The following is a 21,165-nucleotide window of genomic DNA, read 5'->3' on the forward strand; positions in this document are numbered from 1 at the left end:
GTCTTGTACATCTCATTGTTACAATGGGTCAACCTGTATTATCCCTATTTAAACATTTTGTTTTTTCTCTTCTCCTCCCCAAATTAGAGAAGTTTATATACAAGATTCAGAGCACTGAAATCAAATACAGTGAAAACAGGGGTTATATTGTGGGGGAGGAACATACAAAGCAACAAAACATGGAACATTATAAAAACATTAGAAACAATAGCAAGAAAGAAAAAAACAGTTGTGTCCCTATTGGGGTTCATTGTGCTTCACATCATCTTTTTTTTTTAATTGTGAAAATACCGTATAGAGGGGTTACAATTACATGGGTGAGGTAATGAGTACGTTTCTTATCAAGCATTGTTGTCTCCTCCTTTGTTTCCCCTTCGCATCCCTTCCCATCTGCCCCCCTCCCAGCCAAAGTTGTAAAGTTCTTTTTTGACATAACGACTTGTACATCTCATTGTTGCAATGGGTCCACCTGTATCCCTATTTAAACGATTTGTTTTTGCCCTTCCCCTCCACAAATTATACCAACATCAAATACAATGAAAGCAGGGGTTATACCATGGGGGAGGGATATACGAAGCAACAAAGAAATCATCTTATAAATATGTTAGAAACAATTGCAAGAAAGAAAAAATTTTTGAATACTTATCTTGGGGTTCATTTCACCTAACATCATCTTATCTGGTCATATGTACATAGCTTTTGACCTTTTTTGCTTGTCCCAGACCTATACTAGTTATTGCAAATAAGGGAAACCATGGGACCTATGTTTCTTTGAGCCTGGCTTACTTCACTTAATATAATTTTTTCCAAGTGTTTCCATTTCCTAACAAATGGGGTGGTGTTATTCTCTCTGATGGAGGCATAGAATTCCATTATATACACATATATGTACATATATATGTACACATGTACATATATATGTATATACATATACGTACATATATATGTACATGTGTACATATATACATATAAATGTATATATACCACACCCACATTTTCTTGATCCATTTATCTACTAAGGGGCATCTGGGTTGGTTCCATATCTTAGCTATGGTAAATAATGCTGCAATAAACATAGTTGTGCTGATAGCTTTAGTATGGCCTTGTTTGTTATCATGGGTAAATGCCCAAAAGTGGGATTGCTGGGTCATACTGGAACTCTGTGTGGAGTCTTTTGAGGAACCTCCATACTGCTTTCCAAAGGGGTTGAACAAGTTTACACTCCCACAAACAATGCAGTAGGGTTTCCTCTGTCCTCATCCCCTCTAGCATCTGTTGTTGTTAGAGTTCTTGATTATAGTCATACTAACTGGGGTGAGGTGGAATCTCAATGTTGTTTTGATTAGCATTTCTTTTATGGCTAGAGGGGTTTAGTATTTCTTCGTATGTCTATTGGTCATTCTTATTTAGTCTTCAACGAAGTTTCCCTTAAGTCTTTACCCACTTACTTATCGGACAGTTGTTTCTTTGAGGATATGCTGTTGGGGGATTTAATTTTTTGAGTTCCAAGATATGAGACCCTTATCCGTTGTGAAGATCTTCTCCCAATCCGTGGGCTTTCTATGAATCTTGCTAGCTATGTCCTTTGCCATTCAGCAGCTCTGCAACTTCATGCAATCCCATCTGTCCAACCTTTCTTTGATGTGTTTCTGGGTCGCTATTAAGAAAATTTTGGCCTGTGCCAAGGAGACCTAGGGTTTCTCTTATTCCATCCAGTAATGTTTTCAGGGTGTCTTCTTTGACTTTGAGATCTTTGATCCATTTGGAGTTGATTCTGGTGCAAGTGATATATAAGGATCTAGCTTAAGTTTTCTACAGATTATTAACCATTTTTGCCAGCACCATTTACTGAAAAGGCTGTCTTTCTTCTATTTTTTTTTTTTTTTTTTTTTTGTTCGATTGTGGGGCCTGAACTCTGGGCCTGGGCGCTGTCCCTCAGCTCTTCAGCTCAAGGCTAGCACTCTACCACTTGAGCCAAAGTGCCACTTCCAACTGTTTTTTTTTTTCTGTTAATGTGGTGCTGAGGAATCAAACGCAGGGCCTCAAGCATGCAAGGCAAGCGCTCTACCACTAAGTCACTTTCCCAGCCCACTTACATTCTATTTTTTAAGCTTCCTTATCTGAAGATTAGGTGGCTATAGGTCTGTGGGTTCATTTCTGGGTTTTCAGTTCTATTCCATTGGTCCTGAGGTCTGTTCTTGTGCCAGTACCAAGCTGTTTTGATTACTATGGCTTTGTAGTAGAATTTGAAATTTGATATTGATATTCCTCCAGCACTGTTCTTTCTGTTAACGATCGTTTTTGCTGTTCAGGGTCTTTTATTGTTCCATATGCATTTTTGGATTGCTGCTTCTATTTCCTTGAAGAATGAGGTTGGAATATTGATAGGTATTGCATTAAATTTGTAGATAGCCTTGGGAAGTATTGCCATTTTCACGATGTTGATCCTTCCAATCCAGGAGCATGGGAGGTTTTTCCACTTCCTAACTTCATACTGCTTTGCAGAGTGGTTGAAGTTTACAGTCCCACTAGCAGTGTAGTAGCTTCCCTTTGTCCACATCTGACCAGTATATATATATGATAGATGCAACTATATCATATATATATATATATGATATAGTTGCATCTATCATATATATATATATATTTTATATATATATATATATACATGCCATTCAAAGTGGGGTATGATTAAATCTCAATGCTGTTTTGATTTTCAATTTTTAATGTCCAGAGATGTTGAATATTTCTTCTATTATTCTATGTTGCTTCTATTATTGATGTTTGGAAAAGAGATATTGAATTTTCAAGATATTCATATTTAGATAATGAAGATAGTCAGCTATCATTGAATATTTTGTTATTAATATGGTATTCTGAAAATTGTTTAAAAGGAAGATATTTGCTGATTTTGTTAGATATGTGGAATGCCAACCTGCATCATACTATGGCTATGACTTTCAAATCTTTATCAAGTCACTAAACCTTTAAGTAACCTTGAGTGTTTCATAAGTATGTTTGTTAGGTATTATAGGTATTTGAATATTTAAAACTTCCTTTTCTATGTAAGTACAGAATGGACACATAATCAGTACTTAGAGAAAACAGAAGCCTAAACATGATATATTACATAGTGAAGTGTGGTGTTTCTGGGGTAATCAGTTTTAGGGGAGTAAACATTTTAAATTGACCTATACATAGCAGTGAAGTATTTCTCTTTTCAATTATTTATCAGTAAAATTTATTTTTTGAAATTTCAAAATGCTTTTCTATTGCAGTATGTTGGCATTGCTAATTTATACAAGAGAAGGATTATTTATAGGCATTAATGATTATATTATTTAGCCAGACCCAAGGCTGTGGCCTCATTTCTACTGTGAGCTAGATGAATGACTTTGATCCAAGTTACCAGTAAAATTTTGTCATCTGTAAAATAAAGGAATTCTGCTTCCTTTTTTTTTCTACAAACATTGTGACAGGGGAATTCTAAAGTAATCAACCTGTAATTCTGAAAATGATCTTGAGTCTATAATCTCCTTATTAATCCACTGCTAGAATTATCTACCCAGCATTATTACTAAGCAGGAGAGCACAAGCTTTTGGTAGAAATAGAGGTGTAAGTCCTCTGCCTTTTGAGACAGTTCTTGTCACAAATTGAGTTTCTGTCTCCAAGTGAACCATGTGTTTTTCTGTAAAAATTTCCACCCTCAGCGTTATATGAAACAAATATAATAAACTGCTATTAGAAACTAACTATATTCTCCCTCCCTTCCCACCCTTCTACCCTTCCTCATTCCTCCCATCCCTCTCTCCCTGTCTCTTTTTCTTTCTTGCTTCCTTCATTACTTAACTTGAATATCCTATTTCATGTATTACTCCTGTAATGGGGTTTTGGATTATTGTGTTTTATATTGAGTTGAATGTATGAAATATATAATATTAATGAAACAAAAGTTGAGAGTGATATATTTGGTATCTAAGGTATAATGTATAAAAATCTCAAATATTTTTAAACCTCAGATAATTGTTATTTAAAAAGTCTTTTTGGCATGAGAATATTTTTATATTCTACTCCAGACTCTTGTGTACAAGATGTATTACCTCATTCAGTTCTTACAATAGTCCTATGCTCCATTTTAGAAATGGGGTAACTGAGGTACAGAGACACTAATCACTTAATATGAAAGTAAATTGTTCCAAGTGTGTATTAAAATTGCATTTTGAAAATTCTTACATAATAAAATAGAATTTCTTCCCTTTTACAAACATACAACTGAGAAATCTGCTGACCTTCCTATTAGTTAGCCAGGAATTTTTGAGGATTATTTTGTGGGAGTGCTTTCCATATATATCATCTCACCCTCACCCCACAACCTTGTAAGATAGATAGCTGATTTTGTCTTTGTATTTTGGCTAAGGAACCTGAGAATTATTTGCCTAAGATCATGTATCTAGAAATGGGTAGAACCAGAGATTGATTCTAAGCTATCTTTACTATACATCCATATACTGATTATTAGGCATACTGCCTTGCCATACTACATTGCTTTAACATATTTGACTTTGATGGGGCATATGAGGTGGTTACTTCTTTTCACAAGCAATTCCAGAAATACAAGATGCAAAATACTTTGGTATCTAGTGATGTATGCATCAGTGAAGACCCCTGAAAGTAGTTGATTCTTTTCTTTCCCTAAACCAATCTTTAAGTTGGTTTATATGTGCATATTGAGTAAATACAAAGCCAGAAATCACGTTTTTGTCCTAGTATTATAGGATTCAACATAAGGCACATTGTTTATTTGGTATTAGCAAAGATTTTAAGTATTAAATAAAATTTAGGTTGGAAGAACTTTAGCAATGGTTATTTAGTTTTCTCCCTGTTCATATTCAACTTGGATTTAAATTTTAAAGCAGATTTTCATGATCTCTAATTTACTCATATTCAAATGTATATCAAAGTCAAATAGAAATACACTTTTTCAGTTATGTTGTTAGTTTTCATTACATATACATACAATTAAGTTCATTATGATATAGTTATAAATGATGTAATTGCTTCCTCTTGCATTATGTTTTTCTAGTAATACTTTGGCAGAAGACAAGTGCTTGGGAAAGTATTAGGTTGAGAATATGTTCTGACCTCTTCACTTGCAGACTAAAGTGCTGAGAAAAATTAGCATGTACTCTACTATTCAATAAGAAAATTCAGCTCTGTCTATTACTCCTCATATGTTCGTAAATTCATCATTTCTCTGGAAGTTGTTTCACCTTATATTCTTTTTTTCTTCTTCATAATTTTGTTTTCAATTTCTTTGGAAGTTACTCAGTTTGGCACGACAGCTCTTCGTAGTGCTTTACTTTTCTCTATGCCACTTTTCACTTTCTTTTTCTCTGGAACTTAGAAGCATTAAACACATCGCTCCAATATTTAAATATTAAACTAGACACTTGATATGATGTGTGACTCCTTGGCAGACTCTTGTTATCTATGCAGACCTAAATATTTGAAAGAAAATGTACATATTAATTAATGTTTTTCACATTTAATAAAATGTTACCTTTAGTCGCTAAGCCCCTGTAAGATTTCTCCTCTGAAAATAAAGATACTAAAGTAGTAAATGGTGGTAACCAAATATTTTTAATAAAGTATTGTTAAAAGAAAAAAAGAGTGTAGGGACAAGGAATAAACCTCACTTGAATATATCCTCCTTGAGACTGTATTTGAGTATAACCAGCTCTGCATTATATTAGTTAGGTTTTTGTTTTGCTTTTGTTTTTGTTTTTGCACAATTGCATGCTGTTTACTCCAGTATTGTTAAATTGCCACATTTGGAGGGAAAAAGCAAACATCAATTTATTGATCAATTTTATGTTTTCCTTTAGAAACATAAGCCCTTAATCTATTTATTTGTTTATTTTTTGTTTTAGTAAAATAGATTTATTTTGATGACTAAAACTAGTATGATAGTAAGAAGAGGAGGCAACTCAGTGTTTTAAAAGAGATAGTTCAGTTTTATCCAACAAGAGCTTAGGTAAGATCATGGCATTCAGATTTAGATTCTCTATGTCTTTGGACCAATCATGTTATTTTGAATCTACTGTGGTATTATTAGTATGTTTCTTAAGACACAGTGCAGAGCTGCTATGATCTTTAAATGTTAATGTTCTTTTCTTATCACTTTACTGTGTAGATACCCTTCATGAGACCCAACTCTGCCACAGCTCGTCCTCGGAGGCAATCCCGGAAACCACTTTTATAAGTGTGATTAAAAAAAAAAGTGGATAAGTGTACTCTCAATTGAGTACGTAAACTAAAGGAGAACAGCTATCTTGTCCTTCCCATAACCTTTTCACTACAGAAAGTTGCTTTTGCTTGTCAGGTTTGGATAGAATGTGATTGGTTTGTTACTTGGACTGACAAGGCAGTTCATTTGCTGGTATGGATTTTCTTTCTTTTTTCTTTTTTTAATTTGGTTTCCTCCCCTACCCTTGTTTTTTATTTTATTTTTTTCATTTTTTTGCACTAATCAGAAATATTATTTGATCTGTGCATTGCTGAAAAACATTGGATAAATGTCTTGTCAGAATTGTCCTGTTAAGTAAATGTCTTTCCCTCTTGCTTTTTTTGGCAAAATTATATACAGTGTTTGGACTCACTGAAGAGTTGTAGAAGCCTGTGGCACATATATGCACTATGCGCTTGCTGTTGTTGAACAATACCAGTAACAAACAAGGAAGACGATGCTTTCCATTAGTGTGCAAATCTGTTTCACCCACCTTACTCTATATATTCATATAATGAAATGATGCTGCATTGGGGAACAAGTAAACCTTATTTCTATAGTAAACCTTATTTCTACTTATAATTCTAGCAAAAGTGAAAGACTTGTCAAGTATGTGACATTTTATTTTGGACTTACAGTGTGAAAGCACTTATATTAGCATGAAATTCTTACAACTTTAGATTTTAAGCTCATAAACATATATCTGTATAATCTCTAGGTAATTTTAGTAATACCTCAGTTTAGTTGTTATTGTTTTATTTAATATGAACATTTTGTGTTCAGTATAATTATCTTTCAATCATAATTATGAAGTTATGAAATAAGGAGGGAAATACAAAGCTTGACTATACAACCTGCCAGCTGAAAGATCTTCATCAACATCAGTATCTTTCCAGAAGTTTACACTTAAAATCTTCAAGCTTTAATCAGCCAGTCTTAAGTCAACGACAGAAATATGTTGAATATTCCATCACTCAATCTTGAACTGATTTAGAAAAGACTCTGGTGAAATTGAAATGCAATTATACATGTAAATTGTCAACATGTCTCTTGGAATTTCCTGATTTGTAAATGTGATTTTGGATCTTTTTCCAGGTATACTGGCAAACTGGAAATAGTTTAAAGTGTAGTTATAGAGTAGGCAATGTTACTGATAACCAAACACTAAATGTAATAATAAAGTTGCTGTGTACTAGTAACCTGTAGATATAGGGACTATGTGGTTGGTTAAGATGTTTAATAAAGTCATACATGTCTGAAGTTGTTTCACAAACATTGGAGAAAATATTAATAATGATTAATTCTCATTAGCAAAAGTTGGTAGGCTCTTTTTAAGCATATAAAAGGATTATCTATTATTACTTAAGCTTAAGGAAAAGTTAGTATTTGTTGCTATGCCTAAACTTCAGCTGATTTTAAGAAATATAACATTTTCTGAGTGAACTATATTAATGTATTAGGTCTTGACTCACTTGTAATATATGGTGAGGAGTTACTTTAGATCTTCCTCTTCCTTCCTTTTCTACTTCCACGTCCTTTCCTTCCCTCCCTTTCTTTTCTTTTTCTTTCTTTCTTTCTTTCTTTCTTTTTTTTTTTTTTGAGGAGCCTTTGGGTTAGTATAGTTTTGTTGTTGCTGTCAACCAAAATCCTTTTCATCAAATTCTAATTAAAATACTCTTAGACAGAAAGCCTGGCAATGCTGTATCTTGAAATTTTCAGTGGTGGATATGCTCTTTCATGCTTGATCTTAGTCTTAGAAATCTATGCTACACATTGCAAACTTCACCTGCCTAATTTATAAGCTGATAGCTTCTGCAAAAGTATATCACTTCTGAAGGGAGAAAATTTCTCCTAATCTTCTAAACAGAGTAGCATTTCTACAAAATAAAATTAACCCATCCATAATTGATCCATTGCTATTCACTTAGCGTGTATTTAAGCTAGTATTAATTACTTTTATTTCATAAATATAAGAGAAAATGTAGTGGCACATCAGGTGTCACGTAGTTAGTTGGCACAGAATAGGGGAAGGAAGAAACAATCAAGAAATGTTACATCTTTGAAATGCCAAAATGGTGACATAATAGTAAATAGAAATGACCTCAGATTTTTATCATGTATCACTATCACAAGAAGCATTTGTTGAAACTCATGGCTGTCCTATACCCTTCCTTTTCTACACTCATTTTTTTTTCTTTTTGTCAGTTGTGGGGCTTGAACTCAGGGTTTGGACACTTTCCTGAGCTCTTTTGCTCAAGGCTAGCACTCTTATCACTTTGAGCCACACCATCACTTCTACTTTTTTAGTGGTTAATTAGAGATAAGAGTCTCATGGAAAGTTTTCTGCCTTGGCTGGCTTTGAACTGTGATCCTCAGATCTCAGCCTCCTGAGTAGCTAGGATTATAGACATGAGCCACCAGCACCTGGCCACCCACTCTTTATTACACTTCATCTTCCTCTCTTCCTGTAGTTTCCTACTTCAGGTCTGGGATGAGGACTGAAAACCATTCTTCATAATAAATTCCCAGATAGATGATGTTGATTTATATGACCAGGGTCACAACATCAAGAAACATTTATATATAGTAATAAAAAATTATTATATTGTTCTCATCATTCATTAATAATGTCTCCTTAAAAGAGCCTGAGATTTTCGAATTTTTTTTAGATAGAAGGACTTGTGGTAGTTTCCTATATAACACTTCAAGTATAACTCCTTTATTTTTTTATTAGTTAAATGTTCATCTTTATATGATAACAGCATTGTTTCAGATACAGAAAACAATCAGGATACATAGCCTTTATCCAGATTTACCACTGCTGTTGTGTTATTTCAACATGGAAACAGAATTTAGTCTTAGGTTTTATTAACTTTAAGCTTAGAAATTATATTTTTGCATCATTTATGTGTCAGTCATTCATGTTTCTTATTTATTTGAATATGTTTACATTAAAAATAGATTGCTAAACAATAAGGAAAATATTATTTACATTCATTATCCCACTTTCCTACTTTTATATCCAATTCTTTAATGAAATCTTTGTAAGTTCTAGGATTCAAACCCATGCTAAGCAAGAGCATACCACTGAGCTGCATATCCCCTGTGAAATCACATTACTGTCTTCAAGCATTTGAAGTTACTTACTTGGTGAACCAAATTCACTGTTTTTTTTTATTGGATTCACAATATGGAAATATTTTATGAAATTTTCAACAAAGTATGCTAAAATGCAAATAGACTGCAGCAGAGTATAACACTTACATTATGTCCAATTGAATTTTCATTTTGTGAAACCACTCTTGACAGTTGAAACTGTTTCAAAAGATTTAACTTAGAATTTCATGCATGTGATGGCAGAATTATTTCTTAACCTGTCTGAATCATCACTTTGTAAATGCACATAAAGGGTTGTGATTTGAGACAGGTATGCTTTGTAAATACTTCTTCACAAAAAATGTAAGCCTTAGTACTCACTGCAGGATTTTCTGTAGGCCTGCAGATAAGATTTACTGCTGTTCAGGTACATAAGATGTAATGAATTTTGGATGCTCATGCTGGGCTTCGTAAATAAAATGAGATTGACCCCTAGCCGTTATCTCATTTATCTGATTTACCTTGTAAAATCAGGACCTACACTATTGATTAGAGCTTAATTAGTTAATTATGAACAAGGAAATACCAAGTTATATGGAGCTTGATCACAGCAGGTTGTACTGCTGAAAAGTGTCCAAGGGCATGAGCAGATGGAGATCCGTTTCTAAAAGAACAAAGCAGACAAGTTTCAGTATGGAAATGTTGAATCATTCTCTCTTGCTGTGACAAGATAGTTGACCTTATTGTACATTTTCTTCTGAGTTGCTTTGTTTCATGGCCTACTTTTCATCTCATTTTTAATCTTGTAACAGGGCTGCTACAGATGTAGATAACTGAATTGATTCTAAATGGATCTGGATTTTGATAATTTCCAAATATTTCTTAAATTAATATATCTTCATGTGTAAAGAATTTTTCATCTGTTTTGCTGCTCATTTATTATTGCTTGTTGTAGAAATCAATAGTGGCATTAATGAGATATGTTCAGGTTTTCTACCTTAGTCTGGTATTTGTGGAACAAGGCAGTTTCTGATTATTTTGTATGGACAATGTGGTTTGCACTAAAACTGTAACTTATAAGGAATAAAATGTTGTGTTTATTGACAGTATTATAGTATTAACAGAATGCAGAATTTTGTGAAAGCTTGTATTATTTTAAAAGTGACTTAGATAATTGGCTATAATCCATATTTGTCATCTATTAAGGTGTTCACTTGAAATATTGGCCACTGTTCAGTGAAATAACCTATCACTACTAGTTAATAGATTTGTGTGTTTGAGCTGCTACTGAGGTTTTTAAGTAATGGTAATTAATGTTCAGTACTTTAAAATTTTTTATTGTATGAATTCTATATATAAATGACAAAATTGTCAGAAAATTCAACCCACCAATTCTGTTAATATTTATTTTTTAGGTAAGCAAGTAAAATGCTGTATATTTTTAGAGTTAATTATTTAGCTTTGTGTAGACTTGGAGTGACTAAGTAAAATGACATAAAAAATAACCATGGTTATTAACTTCAACTTTAAAAAAATGTATGCCCTTTTGAAATCTATGCTACAAATTCTTCATGATGTTCAGTTCATCATCTGGGTATAAATGATTTACATAGAAAGTCCATGAAACTGTTTCACTTTTTAAAAAGTATTTACTTACTTAGTAGTTACTTCCTTAATGAGTTTATCATTTGGGAATCAAAAGTTAAACAAACTCTGTAGAACACTGACTTTGCCTGTCTCTTAGGCTTAGGAAGAAATGTATCAATTGTTCCTTTTTTGCCTATTGGCAAATTGTCGGTAGTAAGTAAGCACCTGATAGATTGCTTGTTGTATGATTGTATCACATATGAAGATAAATCATTCTCTTCCTCTCCTTTACCTAGGGTGCTATAATTAATCATAATGCTAAGTAAGTATTTCAGATACATATCAAGCTATATATATGTGGTCACTGCCTTTTATTAATTCAACGTGTAGAAGATCATATAGAGCTGCTTCATTATTTGTATCTGTATCAAACATTATTCTAATATATGGGGAGTTGTGTTTTGTAAGAGTATAAACAGTCAGGTTTTGTTTAATTTTATAAATCAGATTCATTTGATCTCTATAGTGATAATATACACAATGTTTATTAGAAGCTTTAAAGAAACCGAAACCTCCAGTTTGCATCTTATTTTAAGAACTCAAGCAAGTGTTTCTTTTTAGGTTAGTTTTATATTCTCATTAGTATTTTTAAGGCACTATCTTTCTATTTCATAATGTACTATTGGTATATCATAATAACGTATTATAATAATTATATAGATATTTGTGCTGTTTAAATAAACTACATTACATTATATCACTATACTTTGTGGGCCAGTGAGTTCTTTTGTAAGCTTTAAAAAAAACACTTTATTTGCTATATATTTTGATATACATATGTTATTGCATGTGCTGCAATTAAGGTAGTTTTTAAGTATAAATTAGATATAGAAATTATAGATAAAATTAATCAAAATTAACTCTATGACAGCCTTTAGATAGCAGATGGTTATAAGAATTCTGGTTCTTTAGTTTTTAAAATGCTCTAGGTTGCAACTTAGCCAGAAGACTAAGAAGAGTTGATAAACTACAGACTGTTATGTTCATGTTTGTATGAAGTAAATGATCCAGTATTTTGATCATCTCTACATGGCTCTTCAATTTCTAGGGTTCTCTTTGGTATCTCTTAATTTGCTGATGGTATGTTAATTCTTACAGTTTCTCTTAGAGTTCATTTGTCTTATTCAGGACATTGTTGTTAATAGCAAATAAAGCTATAGATTTTTGTCACCTTAATTTTCTAAGGTAGAAACAGTGAGATCTCTTTTATTTTATTAAAATTTATTATTTTTAAATACTTGTATAGGGAGTTCCCATTTAACAGAACAGTTTATGAATACTATGCACCTTGATCAATGTCATCCCTTTTAGCATTCTCATCCCACTTCAACCCACCCCTTCCCTTTAATTTTGAAATTTGATCTCTTACACATGGATATAATTTTAGAAACCCTTAAAATGATTTTATGTTTGTATATTTACTTATCAGCAAAGTTATTTGCCTTAGAAGACTAAGTTGCTTCCTTTTTTTTTTCTTTTTAATTTTCTCTATTAGATTTTGGCAAATGCTAAGAATATTAACTGCTCCTTTTTTTTTTAGCCTTATACTTGCATTTTTTACTTAGTGGCAGATAAGTTAGAATGTTAAGAGAACTGCCCTATTATCATCAGTTCTCTTGATCATGAAAAAATATATTAGTGTTACACATGTCCCCTAAGACAATCTGAAAGGTAATGAAGTAATCAATGAGTAAGAATGTAAAGTCATTTAAAAATTGTATGTAATTCAGATTTTTTTTCATTGTTGTTGGTGGTCGTGTGGCTTGAACTTGGAGTCTGGGCACTGTCCCTGAACTCTTTTTCTCAAGACTAGTACTCTACCACTTTGAGCCACAGCACCATTTCCAGTTTTCTAGTGCTTAATTGGAGATGAGTCTTATGGACTTTCCTGCTCAGGCTAGCTTTGAACCATGATCCTCAGGTCTCAGCCTACTGAGTAGCTAGGATTATAGGCATAAGTCAACAGCTCCAGGCTCAGATATTTTTTAAGCTAGGATATTAAACTTGTCATTTTCCCTTACTGATAGTTCTTCAGTTAAAAGTACATAGTTGAAACCAGCCACAGACTGAAACTGTTTCAATGTAACAAACTTGTCCTTAATTTATAAATTGGAAATTAGTAAACATCACTTTTCTGTACATAGATGATGAATAATGAATTATGATTTATTTCTACATTGCCTGGTTTGTATACTAGAAATAATAATTTCTAAATTAGTATGCTATTTTAAAGTAAATATACAGATTAGTTTGTATTTGGTAGGAACTAGAAAAATATTAATATTGTTGCTCTCTTCATCAATCAATAACTAGTATCATTGGCAGTCTGAATCGTAAAACTTTGCCTAAAAACCTGCAGTGAAGGAAAAAGTATAGTTGACAACCAAAATTGAATTCATGTGTTTAACATAGTAGAAATGATCATTTTCTTGTCCTTATACTGTCTGTTTACATAATCTTAATAGTTTTAGTGGTCTGATTTCGAGTCAACTGTTATTGTTAGGACAATCAGACCTAAACAAATACAGGAAGTAATGGCTAGTAGTTTTCAAGCAAGTGGGGACTGTGTAGAATTCAAACCAAGCTGGGCATTGGTGGCTTATTCCTGTAATCCTAGTTACTAAGGAGACTGATTTCTGAGGATCATGGTTCAAAGCCAGCTCAGGCAGAAAATGCTGTGAAACTCATATCTCCAGTAAACCACACAGAAAAAGCCAGAAGTGGTGCTGTGGCTTACATGGTAGAGAGGTAGCCTTGAGCAAAAGAAACACAGGGACAGAGCTCAGGCCCTGAGTTCAAGACCAAAAAAAAAAAAAAATTCAACCAAATAACAGATTAAATTTAAGCACTAAATATCCAACCTTAACAGAAATACATAGGAACATCTATCTGTACATCACATTGATGGCCCTTAGGTGACCAAAAGAGATTGGGCTGTATTTAATATAGCTCCTCAATGAAACAAATAATGCGTTCCTTGTGAAGTTTCTTATCAGAGATTTTTGAAATAATAGCTTCCATATTTGAAGGAAGTAAGTGTACCTTTGCTGTGTAGATAGATGAACCTTCTCATAAAGTCCAGAATGCTTATCTTCTGAAGGTCTGTGTCCTCATGGTTTAATGGAATTGAAATATTAGCTATTGAAAGGTGAATTAGTTGTTGGAAGAATTATAGAGAGAAAAACTATGACATGGCTGTGCCATAATTTTTGCCATAAATTTGTTATCTGAATCATGTGGCTGTTGCTTATTTTCTGCATCTCTTTATTATTTGGGAGGTTAGGCTTTTGTAGCATGGTAGAAATTTTTAGTAAGAATGTAGATTCCTAGTTTTCTTTATTGTGATGATTTTTAAAGTCTGTTGATAAATGTACGTTTTATAAAATTTCTATTGGTTTTTTTGACTTTAAAAAAGTTTTACATTAATAAATGAGTAATAAAGAATCTGATAGATTGTTTAAGAAAGCATGATTTTCCAATTTTTAAGAAAGCACAAAGAAAATGAGAAGATAATCCTTTCTATAAAGTTTATACATTTTTGTTATTTGTTGTTAATTTTTGGTCTTGTTATTCCAATTGATGCAAAATTCTTTTTACACAACACTGAAATAATACACATTTTTCTTCATTGTCAGCAGGATGAGATTGTCTGAAACGAAGAATAGGTATGATAGTTTTCTTAGATTTTGTACATTATAGGAGGCACGGCACTATCAAAACATTTCCTAGTAAGTTTTCAAATATGCTAGGAAGTACTTTGAAAAATGAAAAGCGCAGAAAGAATTTGACAGATAATACTGAGAGTAACTTTAAATTCTCAGAGTGTTTTTTTACCCCTTTGTAAACTTAAATGTTCTGTTATTTTAAAAAATTGCTTATTTAATATGGAAAGATTGTATTCATTTGCTGTTAGAATGCTATAAAAGTTAGAAAGTGCATTTACAATCTAACTGGAGGAGAGAATTAAGGCATAAATTATATGACATCAATTGCAGTTTAGAAATGTGTAAAGTTCCAAAACTTTTAAAAATAATTACAATGTATTAGTTTGAATTACTAACCTTGAATTATTTATATGTTATATTAGTAAATGTTTTCAAACTGTCTAAAGGACAAACAATTCTTTCATTTTAAAATTGAAATAGTTATGGTTCTTAGTTTTGAGCAAATGTTTTATATATATATATATACATCTATTCATATGCCCTTATTTCTAATATCAAAATATTCTGAATGAAACTTGTTTTGCCAATTTATTATGGTTTCATTATTTCCCCTAAACATTTATTTCAGATTTAGTTTGTCTTTATCATAAATATTAATAATCATGAGCAAAGGGTAGAAGTAACAGTTGAAGTGTAAATATACAATAGTATTTTGCCTTTGAAATATTTTACAATTATTTAGATATTCTATAAATCTGTTTATCTTGCAGGTGTGATGAATGCAGACTTTGTTATCATTTTGGCTGTTTGGATCCTCCCTTGAAAAAGTCCCCTAAACAAACAGGCTATGGATGGATATGTCAGGAATGTGATTCTTCATCTTCCAAGGTAAGGCAAAAAATTCTGTAAGATGTCTAACAAAAAGAATAACAGGAAGGTAGAACTCGAGAAGTGTGTATGTGTGTATGTGGGGGGGGGGTAAGGTCAAGAGAAGAAGAAGGGTTAGGTGAATGAAGAGAGGAAGGGTGGGAGAATACAATCCTAATAGCCAATATTTAAAAATGAAAATGGAGCCAGGGAACTTGAAGGGAAGGGTGGGACTGGGAAAGGTGGGGAGACTAATGTAATGGGTGACATCGATCAAGATGCATTTTTCTTAAATTGACATGCTGAATTAAAGCTCTTTGTACAGCTGCTTAGAGACAATGCAATGTTTTAAAAAGACAAGGCAGACCAAAGAAACATAGGTATAACTAGTATATGTCTGAGACAAACAGAAACGGTCAGATAAATTGATGTTAGGTGAAATGAACCCCAAGATAAGGACTCATGGTTTTTCTTTCTTGCTGTTGTTTCTAACATATTTATAAGATGATTTCTTTGTTGCTTTGTATGTCCCTCCCCCACGGTATAACCCCTGTTTTCACTGTATTTGATGTTGATGTAATTTGTGGAAGGTAAGGGAAAAAACAAATTGTTTAAATAGGGATACAGGTGGACCCATTGCAGCAATGAGATGTACAAAACCTTATGTCAAAAAACAAACTTTACAACTTTGGCTGGGGGTGGGGGGGAAGGAGGGAAGACAGGAAGGGATGGGAAGGGGAAACAAAGGAGGAAGCAACAATGCTTGATAAGAAATGTACTCATTACCTTGCTCATGTAATTGTAACCCCTCTGCATGGTATTTTCACAATAAAAAACAAAACAAAAAACCCCACATTACCCCACAAATAAACAAACAAAAAATAAAAAAGCCAGAAAAAAACCTCAAAAAGTCTTAAAAAAAAAAAAAGGATTTGTTCTATTCACTGTCACTTTTTTCCTGTCATAGCCTTAGCTTCATAACTTTAAAAACAACTGGAATATGAATGATAATTGTTTAAAATATATATTCTAATGGTGATGTTGTTGCCCTTAATTAAGGGGAAAAAAGCCCTCAAACTCTGATAAATGGTATATATTTCCACATTGGAATTTTAGCTGTTTTGTGTAGCCTTTGTATTATTGTAAAATATTCAATAGTGTCCTAACAGACATAAGTCACTCTCTGCTAATGGATTCTGGCAGGAAAATTGTGTTGTCAGTCATGAGAAATTATCTTAGCTAGCAGACTAACAAGTGAAATTTAATTTTACTTTATAGATGATTTATCTTAAAATATAGAGAATATATTGTGGATATTCCTATAAAGTCTTTTTAAAGAGAAAAAGGAGTTATCATATGATAAATCTATAGAGTTTGGAAGAGTTGTTTAGTTGGTAGAGCACTAGCCACAAAAGCATATTGTACTGAGTTTAAATTCTAGTCTTGTACCTTTAAAAAAAGAAAAAAGAAAAGCTGGGGCACTGGTGGCTCAAGCCTGTAATCCTAGTTACTCAGGAAGCTGGAATGTGAGGATCACGGTTCAAAGCCAGCCCTGGCAGGAAAGTCCATGAGACTCTTATCTCCAATTAACCACCAGAAAACTGGAAGTGGTGCTGTGATTCAAGTGGTAGAGTTCTCACCTTGAGCTGAAGAGCTGAGAGACAGTGCCCAGGCCCAGAATTCAAGCCCCATGACCAACAAAAAAGAAAAGAAAAGAAAAATTAACTTTTAAATCAACTATTAAATTGTGAAAACCTCTAGTTTTGTGAAAAAATAGTTAAGATTCTTTACTGTTGGGTCTTCCTCGGTCTTTGGACGGACGGGGTCTGAGGAAAGGTAAGTGCGAAGTGCCTCCTTCCCCAGCCTCCCTTAGCCCTTAGACTGGGAGACAGTCAAACACAGCTGGGAGTCAAACCAAGCAGGAACTCGTTTATTAACACGGAGCATCCCCTTTTTAAAGCAAAAGACTGCGTGGGAAGGGAGGAAATGGAGCCAACCAATCACTGAAAGGCCACACCTGATCATGCACCTAAGCTTCCATGAATTGTTTACACATTGAACCTAAACAAATCCGGCTCTGCCCACTCAACTTCCTCTCAGGGCCATCTTTGCTACCTGTGTTCCCCACAGATTTCCCCATACTTTACTTTTTGACCAGAAATATTGAGTACATTTGAATGAAGACAATTGTGATCATCAACAGGTTAATGAAATTGTCCTTCTTTAAAAAAGACAATGGAGGCCAGGCGTAGTCACACAGGATTGTAACCCCAGCTGTTCCAGATGCAGAATTAGGAGGATTATGAGGTCAAGGATAGCCCAGGCAAAGTTTGTGAGACTGTATCTCAAAACAAAGACTAACTAAAAAGGGCTAGGGGTATAGCTCAAGTTCAAGTGGGAGAGCATGGGTTCAGGCTCCTAAGCCCCTCCCCCCAATCAGTGAAAATTATACGTTTATAGTAGTATATACACAAAGCTTGCTTACTTTCTTCAGTGCCAATTTTTTGTTATTAGAGGAATTAAGCTTAATATAAAATTCCCTTTAGATCATGTCATTGAAATATACTTTATTGTTCATTAAAATGATGAGGCCCTCTACAAGTTTATTTGCTTACATTTTTGGCTACATATGTAATGCTGTGTGTATTTTACCTATATGTGATTTTGATTGTTAACAATTGCTAACTTTTTAAATTTGTTGATTGACTAATTTTCTGATAATCTCTGTAATAAGTTATTTGTGGTAAAGAAAGATGAAATTATGTAAATGTCCAATTCATCAGATTTTTACTTTTTTGTTGTATTTCATAGGTTATAGCAATTATTATCACTATTTATTTTAATGGTGGAATCGTTCCTGACTTGACTTACACTTTTTTGTTCTTATTCTTGGAATCATTTATGTTCTTCCAAGAAATTTGGTTTCCTAACAGAGAATAGCATTTGGAAACCAAGGTGTGCTGAGCTGTTTGATACTAGAATGATGTTCCTTTTTTGTTGGTTGTTTTGGTGGTTGTGGGGCTTGAACTCAGGGCTTGAGTGCTGTCCCTGAGTTCTTTTACTCCAGGCTTCCTCTCTACCACTTTGAGCTACAGCTCCACTACTAGTTTTTGAGTGGTTAATAGAAGAGTCCCACGGGGACATTTGTGCCTGGGTTGAACCTTGATCCTCAGATTTCAGCTTCCTGAATAACTAGTTTTACAGGCATGAGCCACTGGTGGCTGGCCTAAATGATGTTTCTTAGTAGATGAAGATAAGGACTAGACGTATGCAGGTAGATTCATATGCATACATGTTTATGTTTATACTTGCCGTTTTAGATACTGGAGAAAGATTTATTTTCTCCCCTTTTATCTTTGTAACTCCTCTGACAGAAGACTGGCTCTAGTTTCCATGAACATCTATTCTTAAATGTTTACTTACCTCATCTAGAAACAGTTTCTTGTTATATGCTACCTGTTCATCATATAGACACCTGTTTTTTTTTTTAATTTTATTTTATTTGAGAACATACTGTACAGAGGGGTTACAATTACATGGGCAGGATAATGCATACATTTCTTACCAAGCATTGCGGCCTCCTCCTTTGTTTACCCTTCACCTCCCTTCCCAGCCTCCCCCCTCCCCCCACCCAATCATACCCCCCTCCCCCCCCACACCGACATTGTAAAGCTGGTTTTGACATGACATTTTGTACTTCTCATTGTTGCAACAGGTCCACCTGAATCCTTAAACGACTTGTTTGTCCCCATCTCCTCCACATGTTATACTGACATCAAATATAGTGAAAGCGGGGGTTACACTGTGGGGGAGGGACATACAAAGCAACAAAGAGATAATCTTATAAATGAGTTATAAACACATGCATGAAAGAGACGAAAACATTAAAATACATATTTAAACGTTCATTTTCCTAACATCACATTATCTGACCTTTTCCGCTTGACTCATACCTATACTAGATATTGCAAATAAGGGAAACCATGGGACCTATGCTTCTTTGGGCCTGGCTTACTTCACTTAATATAATTTTTTCCAAACCTTTCCATTTCCTAACAAATGGGGCAATGTCATTCTTTCTGATGGAGGCATAGAATTCCATTGTGTATATATACCACATTTTCTTGATTCATTCATCTACTGAGGGGCATCTGGGTTGGTTCCATGTCTTAGCTATGGTAAATAATGCTGCAATAAACATAGTTGTGCTGGTAGCTTTAGTGTGGTCTTGTTTGTAAACATTTGGGTAAATGCCCAAAAGTGGGATTGCTGGATCATAGGGGAGATCTATGTGAAGTCTTTTGAGGAACCTCCATACTGCTTTCCAAAGTGGTTGAACAAGTTTACATTCCCACCAACAATGAAGTAAGGTTCCTTTCTGTCCACATCCCCTCCAGCATCTTTGTTGTTAGAGTTCTTGATTTTTGCTGTTCTAACTGGAGTGAGGTGATATCTCAATGTTGTTTTGATTTGCATTTCTTTTATGGCTAGGGATGTTGAACATTTCTTCATGTGATAGACACCTGTTTGAAATGTTCAGAAGGTGTATAGAGGGAGAATGAGGGTGGGCATTTATATATTTTACATGGTCCATTGGTGATTTTATGAGTTATCATCCATAGCCATATTTTACTTATAAAAATTTATAATTTTATAAAATTTACAAACATTTATTAACAACATTCGAAAACTAAAAATTAACTTCCAAAAAATTTAAAAACAAATATATAACAATGCACATACTCTAAGTCAAGTCAACATCATGACATTTTAGCATTAAATATAAGGTATAAAGTAAACTTAGTATTGTATTATTTGTTTAAAGAGAGAACACTTCATTATTTAGTTTTTTTCTTGGACAAATTTCACATAGATCTCAATAACTTCTGTCCACTGAAACACCCCAAATGAAGATAACTTATCTTGACATGTTTTAAGTGAAAACATACAAATATTTCTTTAAAAAGTGCTTTGTTTACCTCATTTATATTCACAGGCACCAGTGGGGACTTAAACATAAATCACCTGCTTTATGGAGACCATGCCAGTTACTGCTGTTCAATCTTTTCACCCATGTTTAAGCTATTTGATGGGAAGCCATATAATGTATATGACAGGTCATTATCTGAGTAGTACAAAATGAGTTGTCTTAACTTGAAGATTTCCCTTTGGTTTGTTCTTATTTGCCCTTTCTAGTATGCTGCACATTTTGAGCAGTAATAAATTGTGGATTCACATGAATAGAAATTCCATGTAACTCTTATGTAAGATGTTCTTGAATTACCAAAGTATGAGACAAATGATATTTCTCCGTAGTCATTTGTATTAGAAATCTCTTGAGTAGGAGAAATATAATTTAATTGTTTTTAATTTTATTTTGCCTATTTTGTGTTAGAATTTTTAATTAGAATTTTAAATCAGTGTACAACAGTGATATATATATTTCAAGTACCCTGACACTAAAACTTTTGTCTCTTTACGAACTGAACAGAACTATCTCCCTAAGGAGTATTTTGCCACAATACATTAAACAAGCACATTTAATTGAAACCTGGTAATATTGGAAATTGAATGTCTGAATTTTATGTATTGTGAAGATTTAT

At 33.4% G+C, this 21,165-nt stretch overlaps 1 protein-coding gene across 7 annotated transcripts in view; it reads left to right on the top strand.

Moving 5' to 3' along the window:
- The window catches only part of Phf14 (PHD finger protein 14), a 150,586-nt gene that overhangs the window by 92,651 nt on the left and 36,770 nt on the right, over positions 1-21,165 (top strand). For 2 of the 7 annotated variants that reach the window (XM_069996581.1, XM_069996578.1), the window contains exons 17-18: positions 14,666-14,695; positions 15,466-15,583. In XM_069996581.1, the coding sequence (XP_069852682.1) occupies positions 14,666-14,695; positions 15,466-15,583 (148 nt within the window). Of the gene's footprint in view, positions 1-6,194; positions 7,561-14,665; positions 14,696-15,465; positions 15,584-21,165 lie in introns of those variants that run through there. The other 5 variants (XM_069996585.1, XM_069996582.1, XM_069996583.1 and 2 more) reach the window with 3 other exon arrangements.

The sequence above is a fragment of the Dipodomys merriami genome, unplaced genomic scaffold (genome assembly GCF_024711535.1).
Source record: "Dipodomys merriami isolate MVZ:Mamm:240054 unplaced genomic scaffold, mDipMer1.0.p SCAF_5, whole genome shotgun sequence".
Lineage (NCBI taxonomy): Eukaryota > Metazoa > Chordata > Mammalia > Rodentia > Heteromyidae > Dipodomys > Dipodomys merriami.